Below are 19,602 nucleotides of genomic sequence, written 5' to 3'. Positions count from 1 at the left end.
TTCTCAGCAGGAAACAATGATCTTAAACTTGTCCCTCCTTTCAACATCTTTCCAGGTACAAGAGTGTTCTTCAGCTGTATTTGCTAGACTCTGTACACACTGCCTTTTGACTACAGTGTTATGAGATTGCTTAACCACTCAGTTTCAGTCGTCATACTCAAATTAATTCCACATATATTAAGAAAAAAAAAAAAAAGAAAGAAAGAAAGAAAAAGAAAAAAAAAAAAAGAAAGAAAAGGAAAAAATTCCTAGAATAATACCAACCACTCAGCCCAGAGTAGGCAAAGTATATTTGAAAGCAATGAAAGTAATAAGAGATTGAATTAGAAATGTAGCTTAATGATAAAATGCTTGCCTAATCTGTAGAGTTCAGTGTGTTTGACTGCCTTAAATTTTACATATGTGTGCATATGTGCACATAAATATTACATACATACATGCACACCTGTCCTTGCTTTGCATTTTTATTCCTGTATTTGAGTTTTGTTCTCACTGTTTCTCTTCTGTGAATCTTAAAAGCTGTTTTACAATATAGATTATATTGTATAAAAATTGCCAGCTTTAATATCAGTTTCATGATTTTTTTAAATATATTTACAGAGCTGTGTATCTTTCCATTCCTAATCTAATTTTAGAAGCTTTCCATTGTTCCCAGATCTTTTTTTCTTTCCATCACCATTTAATCCCCCAACTTTAGTTAACTAATATTCTATTTCCTGTAAATAGGTTTGCCAAGTTTGGAATTACATATAGAAAATGGATAATATACCATGTGGTCTTCAGTTTTGACTTTCTTAACTTAGAATATTGTTTTTGAAGTCCATCTATATTGAAGTATAATATTTAAAAACTCTAATAAAATAGCAACTTTAAAATCCTGCTTAAGTTGCACAATATTCACAAATTGGTTAGGAATTATAGAATTTACTTTTCAATTGTTAGCATTCATTTATTTTTAAAAAGAGTTTCACTTTATTTTTATTAATGTTTTGCCTGTATATATGTGTGTGTGTGTGTGTGTGTGTGTGTGTGTGTGTGTGTGTGTGTGTGTGTGTTGCATGTGCTTGCTTGCTTGTTTGTAATAGCAGAAGAGGAAGTTGGACCCCTGGACCTAGAGTTACAGTCTAGTATAGTAGAAACTGAACCCAGGTCCTCTGCAAGAGCAGTGAACACTCTTAACTACTGAACCACCTTCCAGCCCAGTTAGCATTTACTGAATATTTATAACACACCAGTGACTCTTATTAGGCTTTCCGTATGTTATTAACATTTTATGCATATAGCCTGTGTAGCTGGCAGTGTAATTTCAACAGATGAACAAATTAAGTGATGGTTATTTTGTTGTTGTTGTTAATTTGCAGGAGGTTACAAGGTGTAAAATTAAAAGTATACCAATTCATCCTTTATATTCAGATTTACAATATGTGAACAGCTGTAACTTTGTCACATTAGGTAATGAAACTGCCATTCATTGGACTTTTGTAATGACGAAGGCAGCTTATGCCTGTCTATCTGTGATGGTCACTGTTCTCCCACACAACTATTATTTCTTCCTATATGGAACTAATATGAATGAGAAACCAAATTTAATATATATAGTAATTCAGTTTTACTTCAGTAACCACACTCTGCTACTTATGACAAAAATACATTAATACAGTATAAAAATACAGTGACTGGATTTACTCAGTTAAGCGACAATCCAGCTGAAAGAATAAACAAAATACAGGTGTTGGGCATCAGAGAGCAGGGATTGCTGAGATATGGGAAACCAATGGAAGGAGTTATATTGTTACTGTAGATTAGAAAATGAACTGATACAGGTGGATCATACTGGACAGTGTTCACAGAACAAAAGGCTGGAGTAGAAAGTCCTCAGCTCGTTGTAGTTTGGGGATTACAAGAGGAAATACCCAGACCAAGGAAGGTGCAACCTAAAAGATTAGCGTTCCTTAATTTTTATACTTGGCATTCAGACAGGTATAAGAATAGTTTCATGTCTTATTTGTAGACATTCTAGAAAAATCTCAGAGAATGATGCAGCATTGGGTAAAGTGCATGCATTCAGCAATGGGATAATTGGCTCCAGTGCACATGTCTTAAAAGCACGTCCTTTTTAAAAGATTAAATTGTTCCCAAATAACTTCTTTGTGTCCCAGAACAAAGCTTAAGATTTGTGAGAATTTCAGAAATACCCAGAACCCATCAGCTTAAAGCTCAGAATTCCAGACATCAAGTAAAGAATTACCAGTGAGTAGTGAGAAGCAGAACTTTTTGATTCACAGTGGCTAATTCAGTCAATACCAGGCCAGAACTGAGAAAGATTTAACAGATAAGGACATTGAAAAGGATTGTTATAACTAAATCCTACAGTTTCAAACAAGTTAGAGACATGGGAGATAAGATAAAAACCCAAATCACACTTCCAGAGATGAAAATTATACATTATAGAGGAAAATCCTAACATCTGTCAAGATAAAACAATATGAGAAATTACCCAAGATGATACACTTAGAGAAAAGTTGTTTGTTTTCAGAATAAAGAGAGCATCTGTTAGTTGTCAGTGAATTCCAGACACTAGTATTATGTAATTGGATTTCTTGAAGGACAAGACATAGGGACAGAAAACACATTTGCTCAAGTAATGAATGAAAAGTGTCAAGTCTGATGAAGCTGCAGACTTAAATATTCAAGATACTTAACATAGCCTCAGTCCAAAAGTTGATGAGGGTAGAAGACCACTACCAAGCACATCACAATCAACAGTAGTAAGACTAGTGAAAGAACATTATCCACCAAACTAGAATTCTATACCTGGCAAGAATATCTTTCCAACTAGTGGAAAATATCAGACATGATTTTCAGGAAAAGTGGTTGAATTTGTGTGAATTAAAAATGTTGAATTAGATATGTACATGAGGATGGGGCAGTCTCATGGAGATAGGGGAGAGGGAAATGGGAATGCACACCATGAAGCTCCTGTAGATTGAATGGTACAGCACCAATGGAATGTAGACTAGAAATTCGAAGACAAGTGCTCCTTCCTTGCTATAAGAAAAGTGGCAAAATAGGCAACCAAGGAGAGGAAGTAGCACCATAAATTCAGTTAATTGGGAAAGGGTGAACAAGATAATAGAAGAGACACATAGCAAAATAATTATTGAAGTGACAGATTTTTAAAAATCTAAATATACCAGTAGGCACATATATAAACAGTCCATATTTTCCAATTAAAAGACAGATTTTTTTTTTTTAAGTGCTATATATGATGTTCCATACCTTTAACCCGAGGACTTTGCACTTTGGATGCAAAGTCAGGCAGATCGCTCATGTAGAAACCATCCTGGTCTACAGTGAATTCCAGGGTAGCCATGTCTCTATAGAACATGTAAGGCCCCATGTGGTTCAAAAAATAAAAAGTCAAAAAATAATCTGATGTTGCCTATAAGCAATCAACTTCCGATACAATGAGTACGAGTGAAAAATGAAACACTAAGGAAATAAAAGGGAGACCTGTCAGCAAGTAATGAGAGAATGTCCCAAACATCTTAATCCTATTGGCCGTGATGACTGTGTTCCTGGCGATAGAATAGTATCCTGTAGATTCTCTGAGAGTGGGCATTTTATTTTAAATACTATCTGTACCTAGCAGATACAACACCTTTTCTAATATTTAAAAAGTACCTCCATTATTGTATTTAAAGACCTTAGTTCCTGTGTGTGTGTGTGTGTGTGTGTGTTTGCATGTATTTTGAAGTTCTTTTTGACTCTAAAATTCTATAATTTGTAAAACAAAATATTTTTTATCATCCACATAAATATGTACATTTATTTGGAAAAGTACATTGTCAATCTTGGTATAATTTGAAATTGACCACAGTAGATTGAAAAACATTTAAAAAATGTCAAATGTTACAATTTGGTGCTTAAATCTTCCTCAGAGAACTTTTTGATTTAACAGATAAGGACATTGAAAAGGATTGTTATAATTGAAGGCATAATCACTAGCCTCTTGCACTTCTCAGAGGTGGTGGACCTGTAAAAGCAGGGCTACTGAGAGGAAGTAAAGTGACAGGCATGCCTTGAAGGGAACCCTGGGACCCCTGTGTGTGCCTGACTTCCCCCTCTTCCTGTTTCCCTCCTTTCTTCTCCCCTCTCTCCCTCCCCTCTTTTCCCTCACCACTGTCTTGCTTCTCCTAGTCTCTCAAGAGGTGAGGAGGTATCTTTACCAAGTGTTCTTGTAGAATAAAGACCCAAAGTCAGTATCAGAGACAAATGACCATGGACTATAAGATGTTTAAGAATACAGACCAAAGCAAACATTTTCTTTTTAAACACTTTTGAGTTGATTTCTTCGGGTATTTTATCAAAGTGATGGACAGCTGACTAAAACCAAAATCTGTTCTTTAACATGTTTGATTAACAGGAAACTAGGTGTATTTATGTTAGGATCACATTTTTTCTTATAACAATCAGCGTCTTTGCAGGGCTCTGTTTATTCATGTGGCTTGTATCTGTCCTTGTCTCTTCTCTTCATTGTCTCTGCTGGTAACACTATGCCTCTGTAACCACTTTGTACAAATAGTCTGACATTTCTCCCTTACCCTTTCTCGTGTGACTTAAGGTGTGCTTCATGAGAGTAGATACTTTCTTGGTATGCTTGCCATTGTATATTCTAAGTAAGTGTCTGTAACATAGTAGGCATTCAATAAATATTTATGGAATCAATCTACTGTATTTAAAAATCCTTTAGACTTATTTTTGTGTCTAGATTCTTTGCCATATAAAATGTAGCCTTCAGTTGTTGGAGATTTGAATGTTTCCAATTGTTTAAAATTAGTTTTCTTTTTTTCCTTTTTAAATACACTTCTGTTTCTGGTCTTGGATTTTATGCAGAAATCACTTTTGTGAGGACCAATATTTAAACTGTTTGCTGAATGCCTGGCACTTTCACAAACATCATCTTACTGGTTCTCCCTGTTAACCTAAGTGAGATACTACTCATATTTATAAATTGACTTTAGAAAATCCTAGGAACTAACTCAAGTTCCACAAAATACATCAAGCCTAGGCCTGCCTAACTCCAAAGCTTGAGGTCCAGAGTTTGACTTGTATTATTTGTAAAGATTTTTAAAAGCTAGTTATCATGAGTAGTTTTAATATATTAGTGTAAAACCTAGGAGAGGAAAGGGTATGGGGGACAGGCAGACTGGATAATTTTCTTTTGTGGAGTTGGAGAACGTAGGGATACTTTATGGACCATTCTGCTTGAGTAGAATCTACCAGGATGACATTAACTTATGCAGGGAGTACAGCAAATGCTGGACATGTAGGAAAGCTTCCATTGTCCCAAAGAGATAGAATGACAGGGAAATAAAATTTGAATTTCCTAATCTGTGTACTGACTAGCAAATAATAGCCAATAAAAAACTTACTTGGACTTTGATTTATTATTTTGAAAGATTTCCTTATTTTTATCTCATGTGTACGTTAGCTACATGTGTACATATACCTACATGTGTCAAATGCAATACTTTTATGCCTGATGCTTGTGAAGGTCAGGAGGAAGCATCAGATCCTCAAGAACTGGAGCTACAAAAGGTTGTAACCTACCATGTGCTGGGAGCAGAACAGGGGTCCTTTGCAAGAGCAGGGAATGCTCTTAACTGCTGAGCCTCCTCCAGCCCCTGGACATTGATTTATAATTGTATAATCAATGGCTAAAGTTATTCCATATGCTTCATGTTTTTAAAGTCTGTGTAGAATAAGCTTTAAATATTTTAGGAAGGATAACTGTCAAATCAATGGAAAGACCTGTAGAAGGAAGAAGGATTTGGGAGGATAGAAGGGGAGGGAGAGTATGTCTGCATTTGAACTGTTATATAGATATATATGCTTATGTTTGCTTAATTTCATTTATACCTATCTTCTCTGGGATTATGTGTTTCATATATTTCTAAGTCTACAGGATATATTTATAAACCTTATTTATCTGAAGCTAGTATAACAAACTTGACTTGTTCTCTTTATAATAGCTAAGCTTTTACATTGTCTCAAGTTAACTAGAAATTATTTCTGTTGTAAATAGCAAAACACTGTTTTACACCATATTCATTTTTGTTCTTTTCTTAGCTTTTCACAGTTAGAATCATTCACTTCTTATTTGCCTGAGAATTAAGCCATCTACAATTCTTGTGCTTAATTTGCAACATTGTAGTTGTTAACATAAGAGTGAGATTTTACCATTTCCCTGTGATTTCATGGTAATGGTAGACAGATCCTTTTTGTTACCATAACTACAACTAGGCTTCTAATTATGTACATAAACTATCTCATGTTTTAGTGTGATTGCTAATGAGGGGAAGTTCTCCAATCTAGGTTTATTGTGTGTTCTTATGCTTGCTATAGGAAAACTTTTTTTTGATAGTTATTTTATAAGCTTTTTTATTGATTAGTATGGCCTGCTAATTGGACCTCTCGTTATATCTAAATAAGTCAGGTTGCCTTGATACATAGTTAACAGACATATGTTGATTCAGTGTGTGCATGTATGTATATGTTTGTTCTTGTATGTATATGTATCTGTGTATATAGGTGTGTGTATGCATCTGTGTGTATACGTGTGTATATTTGTATGCTTATGTATATGTACGTGTGTGTGTGTATGTGTGTTTGTGTGTCTATGTGTGTGTCTTTTATGTGTCTATCTGTCTGTCTGTGAAAGGTCCTGTCCTTATTCTGGTTGATTATTCAGAGCTTCTTAGACTTTTTCTTCTTGTGAGTTTCTCTCTTCTGAGAAATGTTTAGAGACCCATAACATGGGTATGTAAGTCAAATATTTACTGTGAGTTTCTCTCTTCTGAGAAATGTTTACAGACCCATAACATGGGTATGTAAGTCAAATATTTACTGATTATAAATCATAAAGAAATATATTTCTTGGGTATATATAGAACTTTTGTCTTTACTAAAGACAAAGCAAATTTGCATACTAATGAATGGACTTGCTTATTTTTACAGAAAGAATTAAATTTTGGATGAAGTTTTGATATTTTAGGGCATAGAGCCTATCAAAAGTTTTACAGTTATTGTCTATTTTGATTTTATAGCCATCAGTTATGATGGTTTGTTTTGTATAAATGTATAGTACAAAATGGCAGAAAATGTGTTTGGGGTCATTGTATAAACTATTAAAAATTATATTCTATTCCCAAGGCAAAAGTCATTGGGTATTAGGAAACTTAAGATAGGAACTCAAGCTGGAATTTTCAAAGATAACCACTTTAACACAATATAATACAAATAAAGTAATTCGTTACTTAGATGTATGATGGTAGGAAAATATTAGAAGATTTTTTTTTTCATAATTAACCAGGCCAAGTTCTGCCAGAGTCATTTTGGATTTCAAATGTTTGATTTTGAATTAAATATTGGTGGTTGCATATTCAGAAAACTTGTACTGTTGCCAAATTTTGCCAGTTACCTCACATAATATGTAGTCCTGAACCACAGTTTGAAAGTCTGGGTTCTGATAGACAAGTTGTAAAGGTGAGTGTTGAACCCTGTTGCTATACTTTAAGTCTATTTGAGTCCTGTGAGTATATATGTTAGCTAATAGTTTCGTGTATACAGTTGGCCTTATTTATATATCACTCGGTCCCATATCCATGCAGCCAACTGCTGGTTGAAACATTCATAAAATTTGGTAAACTCTATTGAACATATATAATCCCTTTCTTATTAATCCCTAAACAACACAGTCTACCGATATGCAGATTGAACATACATATTTTACTGCCTATTATAAGTAATTGGGAGATGATATAAAATGTAAAAGAATATATATAATTTATATGCAAATATCATTACATTGCAAATGAGAAATTTGATCATTTGTGGATTTGGGTATTTGTCGGCTGGATTGTTTTGAAAACAGTCTTTCATAGATACTGAACCACTTGTATATAGTATAACTACATGTACTTATGAGTTTGTTACTGACTTAATGCAGTGTGTTTAAGAAGTATATTACAGAGTTTGGTACATTGATGCACATTGTGATGGTTTCCTCTATGCCCTTTTATTGCACCAGGCCTGAGATTTAATAGTAGTTGTTTGCTTTTGTCATTCACAGACGTGATGTCAGTACTTTTTGCAAATAATCCGTTTTCTCCTCGTTGCAGGTCCTTTTGTTCTGCATCACAGCGGCCATGTACATGTTCTTTTTCAGGTATGCTCTGTTCACCAATTTATTTTAATATCAAAATAGTATTTTGTTCCTTTCAACTATAAATCTAAAGCATCCCCCAAAGTCATTATCTCCAGTAAATGGCATGGAATTCTGCCTACTCAACCCCAAGAGTTTAGAGGTAAATCCTGATTCTTTGTTAGTTAAGGAAATTGGAAGAGGAGAAATAAGTTTTTGGTAGGAGTGTGTTAGTTTGACTCAAGTATGACCGGAGCAGCACTGAGAATGGTTCTCAAGCCAGGTGGTGGTGGTACACACTTTTAATACCCCTACTTAGGTGATAGAGGCAGGAGGATCTCTTGATTTTGAAGCCAGCCTAATCTGTATTGAGCTCCAAGACAGCCAGCGCTATATAGAGTGATCCTAACTTTGGGGAGAAAATGATTTTTGATTAGGGAGGATCCACTCCTTCCTAATCTTCACTTTCAGTCTTATGAATGAATTACTATTTATAGCCTTCCTAGACACTCCTTTAGCTAATTCTCTATTGACTTTTCAGAATTCAGACATAGCAAGAATGTCTAGTCTTTTAATGTTTGTTCTTAGTTGACAAAGGCCATGGCAGACTTTTATTAAGATGTATTTGATAGATATAGTTTTCATTTTCAAATAAATTAGTATTTAAAGTAGGGATTTCTTGCTAGAACATCCTAGCAAATATTTGATAAAGCACAATATAGTGTTTATTACTATTATTATTATTATTATTATTATTATTATTATTATTATTATTTTACTTTTTAGAACGGTTCCAAGAAAATACAAATTGATGTTGTTGTTACTAGGGTATCAAATAGAGACAGTGATGAAGCTGCACAATAGCACTTCATCTTCAAAGAGCTGACAATGAGCTGCATAGGCCTTTATAGAAAAGTACTGGAGCTTTGTTATGACATTTGGGAAATATGTCCTCTCTCTTTCCCTTTTTTCCTTCTTTTTTTTTACTTTGGTTTCTATGTTTTGATTGAATCCAGAGCCTTGTGAGTGCTGGGTCACTACTCTAAACACTGATTCACATGCCTAGCTTGATTTTTAAAATTTATGATTCACACTGTATTTGTCCTGCTGTTGTACTTTATAGCACACTATTTCTTTTGTTTTAATAACTCCATTTGGGTGGACTGAGTTAGAAATAAAGAACATTTTATTTCACCTGTTTCATCAGACAATAATTATGTCATAGATATTATTAGGGTACCAGTGTAAGAAAAAAATCAAAGTCAACCTCTATAACTCTGTGTCCTCACTAGTCTGGTGATGTAGCATACCTATCAGAAAATAAATTCCAAAATGTTGCAATGTTGGGAAATCAACCTTTTTTTGACACACATGGGAGTAAAGTACTGTGTGAAGTAAATTTTCTTCTTCTGAAAATCTTAACAGGCATGAAAAGAAACAGTTCTTCCCAGAGTGACCTTTCAGGGTAAAACGCATGCTTAATGTTCAGCATTTCTTAGCCATATGAAGTCTTTGAGGTTTAAAAGCAAATTGCTTATTGAATACATGGATATCCAGTTTGTTACAGGGCCATAGGAAATTATATTTTGAAAATTACTGCCATTAGCTTAAGATTTTTGGGTGTAGAGGGAAAAGCAACCCTATAAATGTGTGTTTTGGTGCAGAGCTACAGAATTGCTCTTGCTTCAGTAACAAATGTCTGAGTTAAAAACAGCAGTTTAAAATATTTTCCAGAAGGCTCAATACAAGGTTTAAGGGCCAAGATAAACACTTTCAATTTTCTGAGGAAAAGGAGCTATTTTTCTCCCCAAAGAAGTACTGTCACTGAGTTTGTAGTGTTCTTGGCAGAAGTTCATTTGAATAACCCAACAAGGGATTTGCTGAATGGTAAAAAATATAGTCCTTTAGAAAGTACTACAACCAAACAAAACAATGTCTATGCTTTTCTGTACCCTGGCTTGTGTTTGGAATGAATAGTTATTTTACATGGCACTTGGCAAGCCCAGTGGCATTTTGGTTTAAACACAGTTATTTGTGGACATATTTATTTAATTTATTGTTAGTGTTTTAAAGCTAGTTGCATAAGATTGGGTAATTAAACATAAAATGATATTGTCCTCGGGTCTCCTCTTAATCATTAATGTCTTTTGGCAAGAACAAAAAAGGAACATTTTTATGTGCCAGCGATTCATCTTGTGTTTTTATCCTGGTGTCTAAATTGGAAAGGGGAAACTGATACCCAATTCAGTAAAGATAAAATGTCCCACTGTGATTTTTATTTAAAAAAAAAAAAAAAGAACTTGAAGGAGTAATTTCATAATTTTTTTCTTTCTTTCTCTCTCTCTCTCTCTCGCTCTTTCTTTCTTTCTTTTTTTTCTGATGAAACCCAAGTCTCTGATGTGTGAATTTACTTAAAAACCAGCACACTGATTTCAGTCTGACAGCTGGGGAACCATCATAGATCTGAACCAGGCCCCCTGAATGTGAGGGTGTCAGTTGGGAGGCCTGGGCAGTCTATGGGACCTCTGACAGTGAAGCCAATATTTATCCCTAGTGCACAGACTTTGGGAGCCCATTCCCTATGGAGGGACACTCTTTCAGCCTAGATACATGTAGGAGCTCCTAGGTCTTGTCCCAATGATTTAATGATCCTCTGTGGGAGGGAGGCCTCACCCTTCCTGGGGAGTGTGGATATGGTGGGATGGGGGATTTGTGGGGAACATGAGAGGATGGGAGGGAAAGGGAACTGGGATCTGTATATAAAATAAGATTGGGTTTTTTTATTTAAATAAGTAAGTAAATAACTATGCTTACCTAAATGCCAAAAGAAATACTTCGCCTGCTCATGACTGACTCTTAATACATTTTAAAATGGTTCCTCACATGCATTTTCTTTTATATGGTGAAATGAAATCCTGGAGTGCTTTAAATGTCTGGGGTGAGTAAAAGTAATAGTTGGTAGCTGTAATTTTGTTCTACTTTTTTCTTTTTCTTTTTAAATTCTACCTGCCTGACTTATATAGACAGCTGGATTCTGTCGTTCCCATCTGCTGTGGATTCTAGTGAAAATTCAAATACAAAGGATGTAGAGCATATTTAGAAGATGCTTTGAAAGGATGCTCTCCAAATGTACCAGTGGGCATTCCTGATGTCTTGGCTCCTGCATTCTGCTACTATAAGTGCTGGCTAAGCAGGAATGATGGAGAAGAACTGATAGGAAACGTTTTCTCATGTATTCCAGACATTGTTTATGTTAGAGTGTATATAAATGTGCAAAGCAGTATAAGCATTTGAAAACAGTCACCATACATACCACTTTGTTCTGTCTGTGTCTCAGTCGGTAGCCTGCAATGGCCTCTGGTACCCTGTATAGCTAAAGTAGGTCTCAAACTCAGAGCCACCCTCTTGCATTGGCTTCCTTATGAGGGTTGCAGGCATGAATCACTATACCAGATTTAGGATCAAGATGTTTTTATAGTCATGTGGGAAAGCTTTTTCTTTTGGTTGCAACATGAAGAAAAGAATCAACAAAAAGCACAAAGTGCAACATCTAGCACTTAAACATGTTTTTATCTTCTGCTATCTGTGTATAAAGAATGCTGCTACTCTTTAAAAGGAAGTAAACACATCATTTCTTTAGTTAAACATAATGTCATAGAGTATCATAACTTGGCCGCAAGTTGATGAATACTAGCTGGAATTCTTTCTACATGCCTTTGTGGGCCAGTGAGTTCAGCAGTTTGCTTAGGCATGCAGCTTGTAAAGCTTGGACTAGTCATAGCACTTAATCCGTAGATTGTTTAGAATTGTGCTAAGTCATAGTTGTAAATAATCTTAGGTCCATATAAGGACACAATGTATGTATGTATGTATGTATGTATATATTATGCTCTGTCTTGCTATCTATCTGTCCGTCCGTCCATCCATCCATCCATCCATCCATCCATCCATCCATCCATCTATCCATCCAGCATAAGGTCATTTAAATACCGGGTTCTATTTTTTAAAGCATCACTTAAACATATACAAATCCACCTAAAATTAGTGTATATGCACCTTTATAAAAGTTCTTCCTTTAGGATAGAATTTTCTCTTAAGTTGTTAATTTCAATATATCAAAACAGAAAGTGATTTGAAAAGGGAGCACATAAGGGAGGGGTCTTGTGGTAGCTTTCCAGGGAGGGGGGGATGGTAAGGATCTGTATATTTTGTTAATTTTTGAAATAATTTTATTTTTTGAGATTAAAATATAACTGCACAGTTTCCTCCTCCCTGCACGCCCACCAAACCTGCCCTATAGCATTCAGTTTTTGGAAATACACAACACCATTTGATAACTTGACTTTACAGGGAGTTTGAGTTACACTTTATCAGTTAGCTTCAGTGCTTGCTGACACTGATCTCATTTTGAACAGCAGTGCATTTGCTGCTTCTGCTTATCTGGGGAAGATTTCACTGAAGGCCATTCATAAAACTTGAAATGAATGGAAAAGCACAGTATAAATTATACTAATATCATGCCTCACACTTTATAGATATTGCACAGCAAAATGCAAAATTTTTTTATATGCCTGTAAAACTTCATGTGAAATAAACCTGTTTAGAGATGCATTTATAATTCTCTAAAGGTTCAATGTGCTGAAAGTCACAGCAATATATTTTCTACCATAATCATATTTTACTTTTACTTTTTTATTGAGTGGGAAAGAGAGAAAGAATGTGTGAGGGAGGGAGTGAGGAAGGGAGAGAGAAACGGAGAAGAGACAGAGTGTTTGCCCATGTCCCAGATCCATATAGAGAAATGTAGAAATGCCCATGTGGAGAAAACATAAGTCCGAGGACAACTTGCAGCAGTTGGTTCTCTCCGCATTGATACCGTTCTGGTATCAAATTCCAGTTGTCAAGTTTGGAGATGGACACCCACCCTATGATCAGTTTCAAATACAGACTTTGTTTCTGGAGTGTGGCTGAGTCACTCAGTCAAGGAGGTGTTCTTTCGAGATGAGCTAGTAGAAGTGGAAGATGCCTTTAAAGTCTGGACTTTCAGCCTTCTGTCCTGCCTTCCCACAAGAAGGAAGAAGTAAGTCTCCTCCCAGTTTCACAGTTCTCCATCCCATCACCTCTTGGTACTGATCAAGCCTTGATGATGAAGTGGTGGCTGCTACCATATTTCTGTCTTCTGAAAATGCAGAATAAAAGGAGAAGAATACAGCTTTGGATTTTCTCATCAGGGGAAGCTCAGTAGATCTGGGTCCCAGATCCCCACAGTATGTGCCTGTACTGTGACATGCATGGATGCAATCCTCAGTGGTCTGGGACTCAGTCCCACACTGGAATTAGACTGATGTTACAGGTGACAGAAAACAATTGAACTCATGCTTGATTTCCTTCATGGGTCACAGAAACTTGGATTCTCATATAGGAAGCATAGTGCCATCCTGAATTCTGTTTGTCCCCAGGTGTTTAAAAAAAAAAAGGCCCCTTTAATTGAGTGCTTTCACAGTCAATTATTGTTGGTAAACTTCCTGGCAAGGTACTTAGATAAAACATCTGTCCTTGCTTATTAGTCACAGGGAAATAGCCAATGATATGAGATAACATCTAACATTATCTACAACGTCATTTTAAGTATGACAGATGTGATATGAGAGCATTTTAGAACTGAATTAAATTTATGTTACTCTTGCCTTATCTATTATTCATGGTATGTTTTTAGAGAAAAAAAACTACATTGGCATACATTTATGATATTTCCAGTTTTATGAGGAACTAGATTGTTCAATCAAATGTATGCAGGTTTCCACTGAGGATTTATCAGTAGTAGCTGTGGATGCAGTGAGGTGACTCAGCAGGTAAAGGAACTTGCCACTGAGTCTGATGTCCTGAACTCAGTTCCTGGCACCTTCATGGGTAACGGAAAAAAGTGATGTCCAAAAGTTGTCCTCTGGCCTCCACAGTGTACACACACAAAACAATTAAATGTTAAAAAGGTAGCTTTTTAAAAAAGAATTTAAGAATCTGACTGTTTCATCTGTACATTGTGGATCTAGCTTTAAGCTCACTAATATAGTCAGTTGTCATTCATTCTTCCAATTCTATGGTGGGTTCATTTTTGTTAAATATTCTGTTTATTAGCTTTGTGGACACATAGCGTTTTGTTTGCAAGTTCATTTTGTTGAAGAGTGATTGGCAGGAACTTCAGACAGCTTTATAAAACGTGATGGCATTTTGCTTTTTGAAGCTGGTACATTCAAAAGGACGGTTACTGTGGAGAATACAGTTTTACATTGTTATCTCCCATATCAAATTGGTCACAGTACTAATAAATAGGAGTTGAAACATGAAACGTTCCCACAAGGAATTGGAATGATTCTAACAGCTGTTGTCATGAAAGAGATTGACTAGAAATTTCACTGTGTCTCTAGACATCGGCTGCTGTTTTCCTCCCATGAGTCCCTTTCCTGTTGGGATTCTTCTTCTGCTCTGCTTGCCCTCACTTTTTATCTTCTTTAGTCATGGATCAAGTAGCTGCCATTCTGTGTCCACCTAAAGAGAGTTCTGCTCTAGGTAAAAGAACTCTCTTCAAACATAAGTCCTTCAGTTAGCTGTCTCACTGCTGACAGTCATGTCTGAATATGCACCTCTTATCTTGAGCTCCTCGTCCTGTTTCTGACTCACCCATCTCACTGCTCTCTGATCTTGGCTGTTGAACGTTCTGTTTATACTCAGCACGTCTCTTCTCAGCACCTTCTGTCCACTTTCTCTTCCCCTGTCAGTCTTCTCTGTGAGAGGACCCTGATATCCCTAACCTGTAAGGTGAGTCATGCTATACTTTCACCATCCGTAATTTGAATCTGTGCCCACTTATTCAGAGTGCACACTTATTTTAAAGTGTAATTAGGACCTATTTGTACACCTTTTGTGTTTGTAGTACTTCACATTGATGTTAAAGTGTAGTTACTACCTATCTGTACTACTTTTGTGTTTGTAATACTTCTACTGCAAAATGGTACCGAAAGCTTGATTTCTGGCTATGTAACTAAAATGAAACTGGAAACAGTTAAGTGACTGATGACTTCAGAGAATCTAGGAACAGATATTTTTCTGAGTTTTATCATCTTTAAAGGAATCGTATACTGTGTGCCCACTGTGGTTTATATCATGCATAGTGTCAATGGAACTTCATTGTGGAACCACACCTTCTTTGTGGCTGAGAAGGACTTTGAATGGTATAATTTTGATAACTAAAAACTTAAATAAGTTAGCTAATATTTACTGAGTGCTTGTTGCGTGCAAGGGTCTGTATTAGTTGCTTTATAAGTATTCCATGATTAAATCTTACCACAACTTAAAAAGGGTAAGTACTGAATTTTACTGTCTTAGGGATGAAGATATTGAAATTTGAGAATTTGCATAATGTGCCAAGGATTGCACTACTAGAAGCAAAGCATGAGTTGGCATTTTGTGTTCTCCACCCGAGTCTGTTCTCTTCATTGTTCAGTCTAGCTGACTAAACCAGTACTTTCCATTGTTTTAAACCATCACACGACATGTAGGGAATTTGTCAGCATATTCTTCTTGTATGCATTTGCTACTTAAAACAAGAGACAACTGACCTAGAGATTCTGTTTAGGCATGATGGAAACTTGCCTTTTTTAAGTAAGGAGGAGACCTGAATGTAGTTGGTGTCAATAATAGTATTTCTTTGGAAAAGGGATGGTGAGAGACAAATGTCTCTTCTCAGTGAAATGGTTGTCCCCATCCACCTATTTCTATGGGGCAACTAACAGGAATGGGTTGTTTGGATGGGGTGATATTTTCTCAATTGGGTTATGACTTTTTATTTTTTCTTCCACATTTTTTATGGTACTGATCACACAAAGTTGATTTTACTCAGGAAATATTCTTAGCATGTGCTTTTGTAGTTGAAGGGGAAATATTATTTCTTTATAGCTTATATGGCATGTGACATATAATACCATGAAACGGTGGCATGATCGTGATAAATCTGATGCTCACTGCAAATGGCTCAACTAGGTAGTATGACAGGTGCTTCATTCATAAGTCATCCTTAGAAGCCCTTAAAGATCACTTAATCAATGTAAAATAAGATTATTTTAAATTTAAATAAAAATTAATTTAAAAAATTTAGTCCTAAGAGGTCAGGAGGCTGGTGCTGAAGATGGTCTGTAGATGAGTCAGTAACATCAGGAAACAGTGTCCAGGTGGGAATGTGGAAGAGGCAGTGAGGGAGGCTGGTAAAACCATTTCTTGCCCCATTCCTTCTAAACAGTACCTTTTTGTCTTTCTGTCTCAACATCCAGGTTTTTCACATTAGTTGCCTTTTGCCATTCTTACGTGTCACTGTAATCTGATTTCCACGCCATGAGCCCCAGGAATTTCTCTCTCTCTCTAACATCATCAGAAGCAGCCTGCCTCAAAATCTAATGATCATTTACTATTCCTTTCTTACAAGGATTCTCTACTACCTAGGGTATTTTCCTCCTTCTATAAACCTTTCCCTTAGTTTTTCTGAAATGATTCAGTCTTAATTTTTTTCCTCCCTCTATTCGTTTCTCCAACACCTCTTCATTGTCTTGTTTCTTGCATCATCCTTTATGATACTGTTTTGGGACCTTGTTGTTTCTCAGTATTGATGCCTGCCTTCTTTTGGCAATCCTACACATTTTCTGAGCTTTTAATTGCCATTTGTGTATTAACAATCCCTAGTCTGTGTTTAGGCCCTGTTGGTCTGTTAACTTTCAAAGCCACATATAATCTAGCGACACACTTGTGTCACTGCTCCTTTGACTGAAGTTTTACCAGTTGGACTTAGGTCTCTAGTTCAGTGATTCTAGCCTTTCTGCAACCCTCTACTTTTCTCCAGATCTCTGTCAGGCAGTGGAGATGCCACTCACCCAGCTCGAAATCAGGTGACATACTAACCTACTTTTGAATTGTTCCCATACTCCAGCTCCTCTCCACTGTCAGTTCCCAGCTACATTGCCCAAGATAGACCTGCCCCCTCACTGCAGTCTGCAAGTGTCTGCTCTCCTCCTGTTCATTTGTAAGAACAGCAAAAATCAAACCGTTTGGCCCTGTGCCTCAGTTTAAACCTATTTTTTTTAATTAAAAAAAAAAGCCTTTAGTTTATGTGTCTCTGCATCAAAATATGCAAACGTGTGGGTACATGCAAAGGCCCAAAGAGGGTGTCAGATCCCAGGGAGCTGTAGTTACAGGTGGTTTTGAGTCTCCTGATGTAGGTACAGGAAACTAAATTCATGTCCTTTGCAAGAATAGCCAGCATTCTTTCTCAACCACCGAGTCTTCTCTCCAGCCCTAAATTCGTTTAGGCAGAGTGTAAAGCTTCTGGTAGTGTGATCTCCTGTATGTGACTAGAAAGGCAGACATTTGAGCCTGTTGCTTGGATTTGAATAATACTTACTCTGGGATCTTGGGCAGTTACTTACCTATCATTTTATTTCTTTGGTGTTTTTTAAAGGAAGTTATTCTTAGAGCCTGTTGTTATAGCTAGGACTGATTAAACTTTTCCTAATAAGTAGTAGTCAATAAATGTAAACTCTGTTGTAATTGTTATCTAAACAAATTGCTTTTAGAAATGCAATTTACTCTGTGTGTAGTCTTCAGTGATTTAATCTCTTGTAGCCTGTCTTAGTTATAATGTGACCACGGTTTTCCTTGTGTTGATTATGTTGGTTGTCATGCACACAAGGCTTTCAGTAGGCAGAGGATCAGATTGAGTTCCCTCTTCCTCTAGCAATATGATCATCCCATTCATATTTGTATATACAGACTCTGCACATTTAATATCAAGAGACTGTTTTCCACTGAGTGATTCCTCTAAATAAATGTTAGCCTGTAACAAAGCAGTCATTATGTTGTCCACCCCATGATAATCTGATAATTCAGCATCATTGGCAAAATGTATACTTAGATAAATCCCATTTCCCCACTGTATTACCTGTGAAGACATAGTGCTTCCTTGTTTAGAGTTCTCTATTATTGCCACCCGAGGCAACAATTGGATAAAATTGCACAGAGATCAAAGAAATCCCACATTTTATCCTAAGCTAGGAAAAGAGAGTTTAGATGCATTATTGAATTTTTTACTAATGACGAAATGGCTACATTTAGTAACACAGCTGAAACACTAGTGGTGACAAGACACCTGTCCATACAAATGCCAGTTGGTCCTGAAGGCTGAATGCTAGGCTGATAGGAGAGATACCCTGTTTCCAATACATAAGGTTGACAGCACCTGAGGGAAAACACAAGTTACTTTCTAGTCTATTGGTGCACCAGCACACTCACAAGTATGTACACACACACACACCACACACTTGGATATAATACCATTTGTGAGACCATCTGATGTGTGAATTTAGGGCTTCAAAATAATTAAACATGCTTTGATTAGCATATAATAGGATAGTTCATTGAGCTCTTTGTAACACAAAAAAGACCCAGAGACTAATATTGGGGTTCAAACTTCAAGCTGTCTCCTTAGTGTGGCTGGAGAACGAATGCCTCTCTGAGACCTTGCTTCTGTCTTACATACTTCCCTAATGTTGGGATTAAAGGTGTGAGCTATAATTTCCTTTTAGACTGATTCACTCTTGTGTAGATTTGGGTGGCCTTGGACTCAAAGAGATCTGTCCACCTTAATCCTGAGTCGGGATGAAAGGAGTGTACCACCACCTCCTAGCTTCTGGCTGCTGGGATTAAAGGTGTGTGCCTGGCTTCTAAGGCTTGTGGCTGACTTTGCTTTTCTGAATGCCCAGACAGCTTTAATAAATCACAAATAGTATATCACTACAGCCCTTTTTCTGTCTGGAAAAAAATACATAAAATTCTAGTTGTGTTAGAGCACACTCCTATAATTCTAGCACCCAAGAGGTGGAGGCAGAAGGACCATCATGAGTTCAGGGCTAATTTGGGCTAACATAGTGAGTTGAAGTCTTGTCTGCACTACATTATAAGACCTTGTCTCAAAAAGAAATTTTTACTGCCATTGTGTTATTTTAATGGCACATTAGACATTATGGGTTTGCATAATAAACAAAAGTATAGATGACATAACTATTTAAAAGCATCATCTTTTAAGACATGTGTAAAGGGAACATGTTTTTTCACAGTAGGAAATGAGCTGCCTATTTAATAAAGCAATCAGTTGTATTTAAATTAGAATTTTTAAAGTTGTAAATTTTACCACACATGAGAAGTTCTCTTATGTACTCCTGATTACTGCTAATAAGTAAATTCTTAAAATGGCGAAGAAAGGAAAACACTCATATTTTCCTATTATAACTAGAATAATTTTAAACATTTTTTCCCTATCTCTTTAAAAATATATTTTCTTAGAGTGGTTGTTTACT

At 36.2% G+C, this 19,602-nt stretch overlaps 1 protein-coding gene across 1 annotated transcript in view; it reads left to right on the top strand.

The window, feature by feature from the left end:
* Tmem135 (transmembrane protein 135) overlaps positions 1-19,602 on the top strand; it is a 187,482-nt gene that overhangs the window by 127,551 nt on the left and 40,329 nt on the right. The window contains exon 6 of the mRNA XM_051192184.1: positions 8,184-8,230. Coding sequence (XP_051048141.1) covers positions 8,184-8,230 — 47 coding nt within the window. The remainder of the gene's footprint in view (positions 1-8,183; positions 8,231-19,602) is intronic.

The sequence above is a fragment of the Phodopus roborovskii genome, unplaced genomic scaffold (assembly GCF_943737965.1).
Source record: "Phodopus roborovskii unplaced genomic scaffold, PHOROB, whole genome shotgun sequence".
Lineage (NCBI taxonomy): Eukaryota > Metazoa > Chordata > Mammalia > Rodentia > Cricetidae > Phodopus > Phodopus roborovskii.
The sequence above is the reverse complement of the archived record's forward strand: the minus strand, read 5'-3'. Positions and strand labels throughout refer to the sequence as shown.